This window comes from Bubalus bubalis, chromosome 15 (genome assembly GCF_019923935.1).
Source record: "Bubalus bubalis isolate 160015118507 breed Murrah chromosome 15, NDDB_SH_1, whole genome shotgun sequence".
Taxonomy (NCBI): domain Eukaryota; kingdom Metazoa; phylum Chordata; class Mammalia; order Artiodactyla; family Bovidae; genus Bubalus; species Bubalus bubalis.
The window spans coordinates 80,994,201-81,008,051 of NC_059171.1; the positions used below are offsets into that span (position 1 = coordinate 80,994,201).

The window sequence follows — 13,851 nt, forward strand, 5'->3', positions numbered from 1 at the left end:
AAAACTTCTTAGCACTGAAAGGTTGGGATCTCTGGACAACAGATGAAAGAGAAAGTCATATTGAGTTCTTACTGCAGAGCACAGAGAACTATCAACGTATTCAATATCAAGTGATAAACCATAGTGGAAGAGAATACAGAAAAAAAAAAACCACTTTGCTGTAAAGGAGTAATTAACACAACATTATAAACTGCTATACTTCAATAAAAAATAATAATGGAAGAAAAGCGAGAGGTCTACATCAGAACCTCAGATATGCAGATGACACCACCCTTATGGCAGAAAGTGAAGAAGAATTAAAGAGCCTCTCAATTGAAGGTGAAAGATGAGAGTGAAAAAGCTGGCTTAAAACTCAATGTTCAAAAAACTAAGATCATGGCATCCGGTCCCATCACTTCATGGTAAATAGATGGGGAAACAATGGAAACAGTGACAGACTATTTTCTTGGGCTCCACAATCACTCTGGACTGGATAATGACTGCAGCCGTGAAATTAAAAGATGCTTGCTCCTTGGAAGAAAAGCAATGACAAACCTAGACAGCGTATTAAAAAGCAGAGACGTTACTTTGCCTGCAAAGGTCCATATAGTCAAAGCTATGGTTTTTCCAGTAGTCATGTACTGATCTGAGAGCTGGACAATGAAAAAGGCTGAGCGCCAAAGAACTGATGCCTTTGAACTGTGGTGCTGAAGAAGACTCTTGAGTCCCTTGGGCAGCAAGGAGATCAAACCAGTCAATCCTAAAGGAAATCAGTCCTGATATTCATTGGAGGGACGGATGCTGAAGCTGAAGCTCCAATACTTTGGCCACCTGATGCAAAGAGCCGACTCATTTGAAAAGACCCTGATGCTGGGAAAGATTGAAGGCAGAAGGAGAAGGGGATGACAGAAGATGAGATGATTGGAGGGCATCAGTGACTCGATGGGCATGAGTTTGAGCAAACTCTGGGAGATGGTGATGGACAGGGAGGCCTGGCATGCTGCAGTCCATGGGGTCACAAAGAGTCGGACAAGACTGAGTGACTGAACAACATCAGGACACATCGTTGATAATTTCCAAAGCATTCAGGTAAAGAAAAGATCCAGAGAGAAGACATCGCAAAGGTCAGAACTCAGAAAGGCATGGGAATTCTTGGGACTAGAAGCCCAACTTTAAGAGAGTAGTGACAGCAAGCTGCAGACTCCGTAAATGAATCAAGGAGGAGGAAATCATGGGCTCCAGCGGAGAGAAAGGAGGTGCTCCAGGACACTGCTGAAGTCGTAGCCCATGCTCACAGCCGGGGCAGGTGGCAGGGTGAGGGGTCCAGGAAAAGATGGAAACAGCAGTTATGCAACAAATCCCAAGTTTGAGAGGAGGTTCACACTTCTGCAGGAGAATCTAGGGAGGAATTAATGACATGTATGGAAAACTAAGCCCCCCAAAAGGCAATGATTAACTGCAGGGAAAACAAAAAGTTGTGCAAAGAAGCAAATATTTTCCTAGGACACCGTTCTCTGCTGAGACCTGTGGGAGTGAAGCTGTAATAGTGCCCATCACATTGAGATGGCGCTGTGTCAAGGGACTGAGGCCAGTGGCCTCCCTTCCCCCCAGAGGACATCAGCAGGTGACACATAATGTAGAAAAACTGATGAAAAGCAGCGAAAGCATGAGTGCGTGTCCTTGTGAAACATGCATTTTAAATGCCTGAAGAAACAGCTAAGAGAGTTGAATTTGCAAAGAATCAGAGTTAGACAGCGTATTTATTAGTTATTTATTATCGGCCTAAAAAAATTCCACTTTTAAAATAATAGGTATGTCACTTTGAAGAGATAAAAGTTAAAATGAAAACCTCAACAGACATTAAATGGAGCAGTGCTAGTACTGATCCTTTTGAGTTCAGTTTAATCTCTGGCACAATCTGTTATGCATTGGACACTCCCAACTGTTTCAGACGATGCAGAATCAGACAGCTTGGCATCAGGATTTCCAAGTAGATGTGTAAGTTATTTTAAAGCGTAACTTTAAACTGAAAGGTGTTAAGAACTTGAATAATTTTGTAGAGTACTGGAACATTTAAAATAACTTGAGATTCACCATATTTTTACATGGAATGTATCTGACATGTCTTGGTAAGGGGTGTTGGTTTGGGGTTTTGGTTGGGGTAATGTGGCAGGTGGGATGACAAAGATCTCCATGTCCTAACCCCCAGAACCTGGGAATATTATTTACTTGGTGAAAAGTATTTTGCACATATGATTAAGATTAAGGACCATGAGATGGGAGATTATCCCGGATTATCCAGGTGGACCCAACCTAACCACATGAAGCTTTCCTGGCTGCAGAAAACCAGACACACAGTTCAGGAGAAAGACTCAATGCAATGTTTCTGGCTTTGAAGGTGGAGGAAGAGGTCATTAGCCAAGGGATCTGGCAGCCTCCAGAAGCTGAGGATGGGAGCAAGCATGGGAATGGGAGCCTTGGCCCCATCACTGCAAGGAACTGAATTCCTGCCCAGTGCCCCGCGTGCTCCTGACACCTGAAGGCTAACAACCTGAAGGAGTAGGAAACGGTTTCTCCCCAAGAACCTCCAGAAAGGAGCGACAAAACCTTGTTGTTAGTCTGATGGGATCTGCGCCAGATTTCTGACCTACAGAACTAATATGTGTTGGTTTAAGCCACTGAGTTTGTGGTAAAAACCTACAGCAACAACAGAGAACTAATACAGTGGTAGGCTTTTCTTGTTTGACATTTCAAACACTTAGAAACCTGAATGTGCTAAATTTATACATGCGGTTTTAAATGTTCAAGAGTGATTAACTACATTTGCAAATGGAGGGGGAGCTGATATCCCCAGGACCCAGGGAGGTAGCACGAGTAGGGGGGAGCTGGGGAGGAGCAGGGAGGGCATCTGACATGGACCACTCCGGCCAGGGGACGCGGACAGAGAACAGCTTTTTGTGGGGGCTGCAGGAGCCAGAGAGGGGCCCGGAAGTGGGTCTGCCCTGGATGGGGGGCAGGGGGCAAGAGCCACACGAGCTTCTGGGTCATGGCCATGCCCCTCGCCCAGCATGGTGCCCGTCACTTGCAGCTGCTTTACCATCAGTTTAAGGTGGTGGTTCCTCATGTGGGTCAGTGGCACCAACTTGCAATGGAGCGTTTGCCTGGGTGCACAGCTGTCCAGGGCTGACCCCCACCCCTCAGCCCCCAGCACTATGCGTGGTTCCCCACGCAGCAGCCCCTCCGTGACCACACGGCCAGGAAATTGTGGAAGCTGGCTGCACGGGACATCCTGCTCCTAAGGACACGCAGCAGCTAACCAGTCCCCCAGCACCGGCTCCCTTACCCCTGGTGGGCCCGACCCCGCCACCCTCAGCCCCACCCCAGGGCTGCGGGAGCTATGAGAGGGGAGGTTCTCACTAGCAGGCACACAGGCAGACAGGGACCCTGGTTCCCCACCCAACTGCAGGGGCCAATGCCAAGCTTCCCCAGGGAGCCAAGAGGTTGGCTTCCAGGGGGCTTGGGGCCCTGAGGTGTGCGAATCAAGGTCATGGCTGAGCTCCACGGTACTTGAGGAAGGTGCTGTCCAGGAAGGCGGCCAGCTTCGGCCGATCGTCCTGCAAGACGGGAGGGAGGCATGGGGGACGGAGGGGCGCGGCCCACCCTGCCGCCCTCCCAGACTGGCCGCACCCAGCCCGCACACCTCACCTCGTGGACGAAGCCGTAGTGCACCAGCTCGGCGGCCAGGTCTTGGGCACTGTCAGCTGCGGCAAGGAAAGCCAGGGCATGAGACCCGCAGCGCTGCCTGCCCACCCCCGCCCCCGCCCGGGGTTCCCCCCACCACCGCCGCCCCCACCCCTCAGCCTACTTGGGAGCAGGTCATAGGTGAGCTGCCGATGAAGCCGGTCCTCCAGCACCAGGAGCAGAGTGAGCTGAGGAGGCGGAGGCAGGAGGGTGTGGTGGGCTCGGGTCGGCCGGTCCCTCTCCTCCCGCATCAGGCATCTCTGCCGGCGGCAGCCCCCCCCCACCCCAAGCTCACGTGCCAGCGCGCTTGGTCCTCGCTCCTCTCCAGGTTACACTGCATCTGGATCACCTGCGGGGAAGACACAGGCCAAGGTCACTCAAAGGCTGGACCTCAACCTCTGGCAGCAAGCGCAGATGCTGCCTCAAGGGGCCGGGCAGGGGTAGTAAAGACCAGAGATGGGAAAAATCTCTAAGGGCAAACTAGAAAGCACATCTCACTGCTAGGAGCCTGCCGAAACTTTCAGAGAGGTAGATACTGAAGCTGGAGGATGCTTTAGGATGGTTTCACAGGTGGAGAGAACACCCAGACAAGCTGTGGGAAGGGTAAGAAGAGCAAGGTCCTCTGGGACAGGACAGCAGAAGCCCAGGATGCCAGCAAGACCAGACCTCAGAGTCGGGGGCTGAGGACCTCCAACTGTGCCCCCTATCCAGAACAAGAATTCTGGCTGCATTGTGGAGGGAAACCAGCAGCAGACGACCGGGCAAGGGGCTGATGCAGCATCTCGGTGGGGAACAGAGGAAGCCCAGATCAGGGCAGTAACCACAGAGACACACCCAAGGCCGAAGCCACGGCCTCTGGAAACTGGTGGGTGTGGACATGGAGAGGCAGAGAGGCTGAGGCTGCCCAGGAGTCCCCTGGCTAGGGGGGAGCCTTGCAGGAGGGGCCAGGGGAATCTCAGGGCCTGGGGGCCTTGGAGGAGACACCAGGGCACACATGTCAGGGAATCCGCAGGCCAAGGAGGTGGGTCAGAGCCGTGTGTGGGGCAAGGGCCTTCAGGAGCCTTTCCTTGCGGAGCTTCTGGGAGAGGGGTCTCTCAGCTTGCACTACTGCCCCCCAGGTTCCACAGAGTGATCAGGCAGGACTTGGCCTCCAGCAGTCGGGAGGAGAGCTGGCCCGGGAGACTTGAAGCCCCTGGTAAGGGAGCCTGTCTGGGCGGTGGTCAGGTCTGTGCAGCAGGGGTGGAAGCTTACCTTTCTGGTCTCTGAGTCAAAAGGCTCTGGCGTTGGGGTCTTGGCCTTCGGGGCTTCCTCGGGGGGTGGGGCCAGCACACGAGGCAGCCCCAGGGGCCGGGCAGCAGCGAAGTTCATCAGCGGGTAGATCCCATTCCTAGGGACACGGTGCAGGGTGCTGCCAGCTGGGGTCTCAGGCCCGACAGTTGCCCCCTCCCTAGGCTCACTCCAGCCCTCACCTGACGTCCTCCAGGAACTTGTCAAGCTCTAAGCAGGAGACTTCTGAGTACCTGGCGTGGGTGTAAGAAGAACGTGAGGATGGCTGGCCCGGCCAGTGGGGCTGGGCTGGCCGGGAGGAGCAGGGAGGCCTCTGGGCTGCAGGTCACTCACCGCCACTGCAGTGGGGGCCAGGGGGGCCGGGGGATCTCCGCCAGGACTGCGTGTGGGTCCATTGCCTTGGTCTTTTCCTCCACCACATTCTCAGGCATGAGGTCTATGGGCCGCAGGAGCACACAGGCGGCGGGCCCTGAAGCATGGGGTCCTGCCGGGCCTCCTTCTGCAGCCTGACCCCAGGCCCTGGCCCACCCCCAGGCCGACCTGCCCCTCACACTGGTGCTGGATGAAGCAGTGGGCAGCCAGGAGCTTCAGCGAGTGCACCTCGAACAGCACGCGGTGGAAGAGGAGGTTGTGGGCAGAGGGCCGGCGGGCAGGGTCCCGGGCTAGGCAGGAGAGGATGAACTCCTGCGGAGAGGGGGCAGAAGTGGGTGCAGCCTCTCTGCTCTGGCCCCAAGCCACTGGGAGCCTTCATGCAGCTTCCGGTACAGGGAGAGGCATCCCGTTAGCCGCCAGGCCAGGACCTGGGTCTTCAAACAGGACAGTGGAGTCTTCCCGGGGCCCAGAGCTGCCTGTGTTTTCCTTCCAGTAGGCACCCCCGCCCCAGTTTCTGAGGGGGGCTGGCACTGTCATCCCCAAGTGACAGATGAAGACTGCATGCTGAGGACAGACCAGGGCTGGGCAGAGCGCTGGCAGATCAGCCTGGGCCCCTGAAGTCGGAGCGCCCCAGCCTGAGCCCACCTGCCTGCCCTGCTTCTGGTGCTGCAAGTCAGGACTGGCTCTGCAGATGGCCTTGAGGGGTGCCTCCCTTGCCCCACATCCAGGCCCTCACTGCCTCTGGGTCCATCCTGGCTCCATGTCTGTCTCAGTCCCACCCAGGCCCCACCACTCCCAGAGGCCATGGGTTAAGCCAGGTAGTCGCTGAAGTCTGGCCACAGAGGTTGTGGCTGCAGCTTCCGAGCATATGCCCTCTGCACCCCCCCACCTTGCCCCCTGGGATCCTCTCAGCCAGTCTCCTGAAAGCTTACAGGCAGGGCCGTGGAGTTGGGCAGACCTAGACATACACTGGCTCCACCATTCACGCTAAAGGCTCTCTGAACCTGTTTCTTTATAAAACTGGCATAAACACTGCACCCACACTTAAAGCATACCTCTGTGCTCAGGATGTGCCCTCATGCCATCAGGTCTGCCCCGCAACACACCTGCCTGGTAAGGCCCGCCTTGCAGGGGAAGGGCTGGTGCAGCAGCCTGGCTCTGACCTGCGCCATCTGCAGGCCTGCCTGAGGCCCCTCACTGCCCAGCCTGGAACACTGACAGCCAACTCACAGGGGCAGGGCGAGCTGCTTACCCGCATGTTGGGGTCACTCAGCGAGTGCCTGGCACGAGTGATGGCCTCCTCTGTGACCCGGGTGTCCCCATTGGCCTGGATCTCCAGCACAGCCATCTAGGAGGCAGGGCAAGGTCAGGCAGGGGGAAGGGACGGGTGGGGTTAGGGGAGCTAGCTGGGAGGAGGGCCCCAGGCTACACTGGGTTAGTACCTCTAGTGCGCACATCCCAAAGGAGAAGATGTCCACGGCAGTGCCATCAGCAACCTCTGAAAGGGGAGAGCAGGTCAGGACGGGTAAGGCGGATGCAGGGGGCAGGGTGGGGGCCTCCTGGATTCACCTCCATACTCTGGTGGGAAGAAGTGCAGGTTCCGAGGTTCCTCCCGCTCAACACGGATGGGACTTCGAAGATCGTCGGGGAGTGCTACGGGAAAGCAGGGGGTGAGCAGTCCGGGCCTCTCCATGGCCCCCCATCCCCCAGAGTCCCCACGCACCGTTGGAGAAGATCCGGTGCCACACTGAGCCGGTCCCCACGGGGAGAAAGAGCAGGTGTCAACGTGACAGGGCGCGCAGCGTCATCAGCCCTGTGTTCCCAACAGGTCCCGCCCGGCCCAGCCTCCCCACCACCCTCTCCTCCTCGCCGCCCCCTCCTCCCCGCCAGCACCGGAGCCAATCTTGATGAGGCCGTTGTGCTGGATGAAGATGGTGTCGCTGGTCAGGTTCCCATGGATGATTGGGGGGCTGCAGGCGTGCAGGAAGCTGGGAGAAGGGGAGAGCCGGTGGAGCTGGGTCAGGGGTGCCAGGAGGTGGGGTGGATGGGGGAGATCACAGGCAGGCGTTCAGGCAAGCCCAGGCCCTCACCTGAGCGCAGACAGGATCTGTGTGCACCAGCGCTTCCAGGCCTGGCGGTGGATGGAATCCATGAGGTGGGCTCCGAAAGGCAGCTGGGCCTGGGCCGCCTGGCCCAGCCCTGCCCCGTGCCCCTCACCGTCTCTGTCCCCAACAGCATCTGGACCCCAGCCTGGCCCTGACCCACACCAGCCCACTTGCATACCCTGGCATTCATGGCCTTGTGGTTCTTCTTGGTCTTTTTGAGGAATTGCTTGAGGCTGCCTGACGACACATACTCTGTGATGAAGATGACCTGCGAGGCGGCAAACTCACGGGCTCCACCAACAGTGGGTGCCCACAGCCACCCCACCCACTAGTGCCCCACCACCCCATGGCGTGCCCAAGGGCTCACCCGCGCTCGAGACTCTGAGGCGTCCAGCCAGTACTTATGCAGCTTGACAATATTGGGGTGGTCTACCAGCGCCAGCTGCTCAAACATGGTCTGGATCTTCTCCTGGGAAGGGGGGGTGCAGTCACCAGGATGAAGCGGGGGGTGGGCAGGGGGGGGCAGCGGGCCTTACCTCGTGGACCAAGAAGGCCTTCCTGTCAGCAAAGTGCAGCTCGTTCCACACCACCTCCACCCCCTCCTCAGTGTCCATGGCCAGGAATGTGCTCTGGACCCCCGGCATGTTTCCCTGATTCACCTGGGGGTGGGGGGGGGGGCGTGAGTGAAGTGGTCGGGGGAGGCTCAGTCCCCAGTCACATCCTATCCACCAGCGGGAGGGTGTGAGGCAGGCACTGGTGTTCCAGGGAGAAGCTGGGGACCCAGGAGCAGAGGCGGGGTATCCTGGGGCTGGGCTGTGGGGATTTGGGGCATGCTTCGGGTTTTTTTGAGGATGGTTCCCAGGAGGCTAACAGGTGATCTCAGAGGCATGGTGAGGTGGTCTTGAGAGACTGGCCCTTAAGGAAGAAGGGGTTTCTCACCAGGGCGTGGGGGCCAGGCTAAAGGAGTACGAGCGCGCATCGAGAAGGAGGCCGCCTGCGCGAGGGTTCGGGCAGGTTCCCGGCCTCCTGGCTCCCCCAGAGTGCGCACGGCCCCGCGTGGCCCCAGGGCCCCCTCCACCCGAGGTGGGCGGCGACCCGCTCCGCCCCGCTGTGCCCACCTGCTCCCGCCGCTTCTGCCAGCGGCCGCACGGGCTCTCTTCCAGAATGTCGCTCTCGTCCTCACTCTCGTCCTCCCGTTCCCGCTCCCGGCTCCGCCTCGGCACCAGCTCCGGGGCCGCCATGGCTCGGCCGGTCCAGGCCACCGCCCTGCGCGCGATCCGCCGCCCAGCGCCGCCGCCGCTCTCCGCCCGTCCTGGCCCCGCGCCCAGACGCCCAGCTGGAAGCGGAGCTGCCGCCACCACCCCCTCGAGCCCCCACCCTGGTTCTGGGAATTGGGAGGCGCGGGCACGCGGCCGGCCCGGGGGTGGAGCCCGCCTGCCCCGCCGGAGCCGCCTCCCCGGGCCGGAGCCGAAGCGGAGGCTCCACGCACAAGGCAGAGGGCCCTCGCCGCACCCCGCGGAAGCCCCACCTGTCCCAGCCCTGTGCCCCACCGCATGGAGCCCCGCCCCGCCCGATGCCCCGCCCCGCCCCGCCACACCCACGAAGGCCCCGCCCACTGCACCTAAGGCCCCGCCCGCCAGCCCACAGCCCCGCCCCTCCAGAGGCCCCGCCCGCCTGTGTCCCAGCCAGGCTTCTGCTGGGACGCGCCGCTCTCGGCTGCCCAGGGACCAGCCTTAGCCCGGCGACCCGGGCGCGGGGGTTTCCGTGGCGGCCTGAGGCCAGGTCCGTCGGGGCCTCCCCGAACGCGCGCTGGCCTGCGCTCACTGGCCCTGCCCAGCTCTGGAAGCCGCTCGTACTTCCTGCACCGCTTCCGCGCCACACTCCGTCAAGCACATCGGGAAATCTGGCATGGTCCACAGGCTCTCCCGCCTTGGGGTGAAGCCAGCGTGGAGCAGGTCGAGGGGCAGCCCGCGTAGCCCAGGGTTGCACCACGAGCCTCTGAGGTCAGGCCACAGAGAAGCGTCCGTCCCTCCTCCCTTAAGGAACACGTCTCTCTTAAGGAGACAGAAGAATACCCAAGAGGTAGACTGTAATTCAGTTCAGTTCAGTTCAATTCAGTCGCTCAGTCATATCCGACTCTTTGCGACCCCATGACTTGCAGCAGACCAGGCCTCCCTGTCCATCACCAACTCCCGGAGTTCACTCAAACTCACGTCTGTAATTAGTGACCCCCAATACTTTCCTGGGCTTCCCTGGTGGCTCAGAGGGTAAAGCGTCTGCCTGCAATGCGGGAGACCCGGTTCGATCCCTGGGTTGGGAAGATCACCGGGAGAAGGAAATGGCAACCCACTCTGGTACTCTGGAAAATCCCATGGAGAAGCCTGGTAGGCTACAGTCCACAGGGTCACAAAAAATCAGACATGACCCAGCGAATTCACTTCACTTTCACTACTTTCCTACTATCTCCTTCCTCTCACCTGCTGGGTTTCCACTCACCCTTCCTTTCTCTTTCTGGGGAGAAAGGCTGTGGACACAGGTACCTACTTTCTCTCAACCCTGAGCTCCAGTGTCTCCAGCTTGGTCCAAAGGCCTTCAGCCCTGCTGGTTTCAGAGTCGCCTACAACACCTCGCTCCCCCACCTTCTGCACAGACTTAACTCCACTGCTGTCATCCTGATGGGACCAGCGAAGCTCCCACGTTCCACACTCCACTCACCCAAGGTGATCCTGAGAAAATACCACTCACTGCTCAGAACTCTCTATGAAAATGGAGGGACCAGGAAGACTTGGCCCAATGCCACCTGTGCCAACCAGACACTCTGTGATCAATGTCTGAAGCTCCAGGATCATCCAAGACTTAGACCTAAATCCATGGGAAGCAGAGACCATGCTGGATACAGCTGTATGTCACCTTAGGTTATCAATGCTTATTGTCCTTGTTTAATATCTTATATTTATAATAAGGAGACAGAATTTTGTGGAAGAACTTTCAAAAAGTTGAAATCAAAGAAGAGAGCTTTGTTGACATACAAACAATTCCTTGTAAACTGTAAAAGCCATGGAGTGGAGTGGAGTACGTGCATGTTCAGTCGTGTTCGACTCAGTGGCCCTAAAGACTGTCGCCTATGAGGCTTCTCTGTCCATGGAATTCTCCAGGTAAGAATACTGCAGGGGGTTGCCAGTTGCTCCTACAGGGAATCTTCCAACCCCAGAGCCTGAACCTGCAGCTTCTGCATTGGCAGGCAGATTCTTTACCACTGAGCAACCTGGGAAGCTGTCGTAAAGGCCATCAGTTCAGTTCAGTTCAGTAGCTCAGTCATGTCCAACTCTGTGACCCCATGGACCACAGCATGCCAAGCCTCCCTATCCATCACCAACTACTGGAGTCTACTCAAACTCATGTCCATTGAGTCGGTAATGCCGTCCAACCATCTCATCCTCTGTTGTCCCCTTCTCCCACCTTCGATTTTTCCCAGCATCAGGGTCTTTTCAACTGAGTCAGCTCTTTGCATCAGGTGGCCAAAGTATTGGAGCTTCAGCTAGTTTGATCTCCTTGCAGTCCAAGGGACTCTCAAGAGTCTTCTCCAACACCACAGTTCAAAAGCATCAATTCTTCGGCGCTCAGCTTTCTTTATAGTCCAAATCTCACATCCATACATGACCACTGGAAAAAGCATAGTCTTGACAAGACGGACCTATGTCGACAAACTGATGTTTCTGCTTTTTAATATGCTGTCTAGGTTGGTCATAACTTTTCTTCCAAGGAGTAAGCATCTTTTAATTTCATGGCTGCAGTCACCATCTGCAGTGATTTTGGGGCCCTAAAAAATAGTCAGCCACCATTTCCACATCTATTTGCCATGAAATGATGGGACGGGCTACCATGTTCTTAGTTTTTTGAATGTTGAGCTTTTTTTTTTTTTTTTTTTTTTTGGATTTTTTTTTTTTTTACCGACTGGGCCTTGGGGGGCGTCGGGCGAGGGGGAGGGGTCGCGGGACCCGGGCCCTCGCCCCGCGGGAGGCCGGCAGGACTGGGGCTCTTCCTGTTTCCTCTCTTCCCGCCCGCCGCCTCACTTCCCTCTTGTGCTCCGTTCCCGCTTCCCACCACCCCCTCCTTTCCTGGCTTTGGCGGTTGTCGGGCCGGGGGCCTTCCCCTTCCGGAAGGGTCCAGAGAAACCTCTAACTCGACTGCTCGCGTTTGATCCGATAATAGAAAGGAGGCGAGAGGAAAAAAAATAAAAATAAAAATAACCCGGTGGCCAGCGGCCCTGGCGGAAGGCCCTGCTCCTCGCAGGGTCTGCACTCGGGGTTCGGGCTTGGCCCCCCGCCCCCACCCCGGCGCCTGGCGGGCTCATTCCGCTGCTTCTCTTCCCGGCCTACGTCTCCTCACCGTTTCCAAGTTGGCCCACGTCGTGCGCCAGTGTTAACCCACTTGCACGTCCCAGCTTGCATGAACACGAGTTAAAAACAAACAAACCCAGTTTTGAGCATCGAGCCCCGCTGTTTGGAACCCCTATCCCCTCCACCCGGCCCAATTCCCTCCAGTCTTCCAATCCCCGGAAAAGAGGCATTTTCCCGGGCGACCCCATCGAAAGGCCTGAATGTTGAGCTTTAAGCCAACTTTTTCACTCTCCTCTTTCACTTTCATCAAGAGGCTTTTTAGTTCTTCTTCACTTTCTGCCATAAGGGTGGTGTCACCTTCATATCTGAGGTTATTAATATTTCTCCCGGCAATCTTAATTCCAGCTTGTCCCTCATCCAACCCAGCGTTTCACATGTTGTACTCTGCACATAAGTTAAATATGCATGGTGACAATATATACAGTCTTGACATACTCCTTTTCCTATTTGGAACCAATCTGTTGTTCCATGTCCAGTTGTAACTGTTGCTTCCAGACCTACATACAGGTTTCTCAAGAGGCAGGTCAGGTGGTCTGGTATTCCCATCTCTTTCAGAATTTTCCACAGTTTATTGTGATCCACACAGTCAGAGGCTTTGTCATGGTCATTAAGCAAAAATAGATGTTTTTCTGGAACTCTTTTGCCTTTCCCATGATACAGTGGATGTTGGCAATTTGATCTCTGGTTCCTCTGCCTTTTATAAAACCAGCTTGAACATCTGGAAGTTCACGGTTCACGTATTGCTGAAGACTGGCTTGGAGAATTTTGAGGATTACTTTACTAACATGTGAGATGAGTGCAATTGTGCGGTAGTTTGAGCATTCTTTGGCATTGCCTTTCTTTGGGATTGGAATGAAAACTGACCTTTTCCAGTCCTGTGGCCACTGCTGAGTTTTCCAAATTTCCTGGCATATTGAGTGCAGCACTTTAACAGTATCATCTTTGCATATTTGAAATAGCTCAACTGGAATTCTGTCACCTCCACTAGCTTTGTTTGCAGTGATGCTTCCTAAGGTCCACTTAACTTCACATTCCAGACGTCAGGATCTAGGTGAGGGATCACACCATCATGATTATCTGGGTCATGAAGATCTTTTTTGTACAGTTCTGTGTTCAAATTGTCAACATCCGCTGGATCATGGAAAAAGCAAGAGTTCCAGAAAAATATCTATTTCTGCTTTATTGACTATGCCAAAGCCTTTGACTGTGTGGATCACAATAAACTGTGGAAAATTATGAAAGAGATGGGAATACCAGACCACCTGAGGCCTGCCTCTTGAGAAATCTGTATGCAGGTCACCAAGCAACAGTTAGAACTGGACATGGAACAACAGACTGGTTCCAAATAGGAAAAGGAGTACATCAAGACTGTATATTGTCACCCTGCTTATTTAACTTCTATGCAGAGTACATCATGAGAAACGCTGGACTGGAAGAAACACAAGCTGGAATCAAGATTGCCGGGAGAAATAACAATAACCTCAGATATGAAGATGACACCACCCTTATGGCAGAAACTGAAGAAGAACTAAAAAGCCTCTTGATGAAAGTGAAAGTGGAGAGTGAAAAAGTTGGCTTAAAGCTCAACATTCAGAAAACTAAGAGCATGGCATCCGGTCCCATCACTTCATGGGAAACAGATGGGGAAACAGTGTCAGACTTTATTTTTTGGGGCTCCAAAATCACTACAGATGGTGACTGCAGCCATGAAATTAAAAGACGCTTACTCCTTGGAAGGAAAGTTATGACCAACCGAGATAGCATATTCAAAAGCAGAGACATTACTTTGCCAACAAAGGTTCATCTAGTCAAGGCTATGGTTTTTCCTGTGGTCATGTATGGATGTGAGAGTTGGACTGTGAAGAAGGCTGAGCGCCAAAGAATTGATGCTTTTGAACTGTGGTGTTGGAGAAGACTCTTGAGAGTCCCTTGGACTGCAAGGAGATCCAACCAGTCCATTCTGAAGG

At 55.3% G+C, this 13,851-nt stretch overlaps 1 protein-coding gene across 4 annotated transcripts; it reads right to left on the reverse strand.

Moving 5' to 3' along the window:
- Window positions 1-1,736: 1,736 nt before the first annotated feature.
- NRBP2 (nuclear receptor binding protein 2) lies at window positions 1,737-9,035 on the reverse strand. Of its 4 annotated transcripts, none has more exons than XM_025265593.2 (18): window positions 8,603-9,035; window positions 8,021-8,143; window positions 7,852-7,953; window positions 7,663-7,752; window positions 7,470-7,510; window positions 7,273-7,367; window positions 7,103-7,126; window positions 6,949-7,032; window positions 6,822-6,877; window positions 6,632-6,727; window positions 5,559-5,691; window positions 5,341-5,443; window positions 5,190-5,240; window positions 4,972-5,107; window positions 4,020-4,069; window positions 3,845-3,908; window positions 3,685-3,740; window positions 1,737-3,593 (listed from the first exon to the last, which is right to left on the reverse strand). In XM_025265593.2, exons 1-18 carry the CDS (start codon window positions 8,723-8,725, stop codon window positions 3,275-3,277), a joined length of 1,746 nt encoding a protein of 581 aa, XP_025121378.1. In that variant the 5' UTR covers window positions 8,726-9,035; the 3' UTR covers window positions 1,737-3,274. The 4 variants fall into 4 exon arrangements, with proteins under 4 accessions (XP_025121378.1, XP_025121377.1, XP_025121379.1 ...); XM_006045182.3 differs by having other exon boundaries at window positions 3,381-3,593; window positions 4,016-4,069; window positions 8,603-9,033; XM_025265592.2 differs by having other exon boundaries at window positions 1,737-3,740; window positions 4,016-4,069.
- Window positions 9,036-13,851: the final 4,816 nt, after the last annotated feature.

What these genes read in the sequence shown, in the direction of transcription:
- NRBP2 (XM_025265592.2), bottom strand. Translation starts at nt 8,725, where the DNA reads ATGGCGGCCCCGGAGCTGGTGCCGAGGCGGAGCCGGGAGCGGGAACGG. An exon ending in AGGCCTTCTTGGTCCACGAG is followed by an intron (nt 7,954 to 8,020) that starts GTAAGGCCCGCT and finishes CCCCCTTCCCAG; the next exon opens with GAGAAGATCCAGACCATGTT. An exon ending in TGGCCCCCACTGCAGTGGCG is followed by an intron (nt 5,241 to 5,340) that starts GTGAGTGACCTG and finishes CACCCACGCCAG; the next exon opens with GTACTCAGAAGTCTCCTGCT.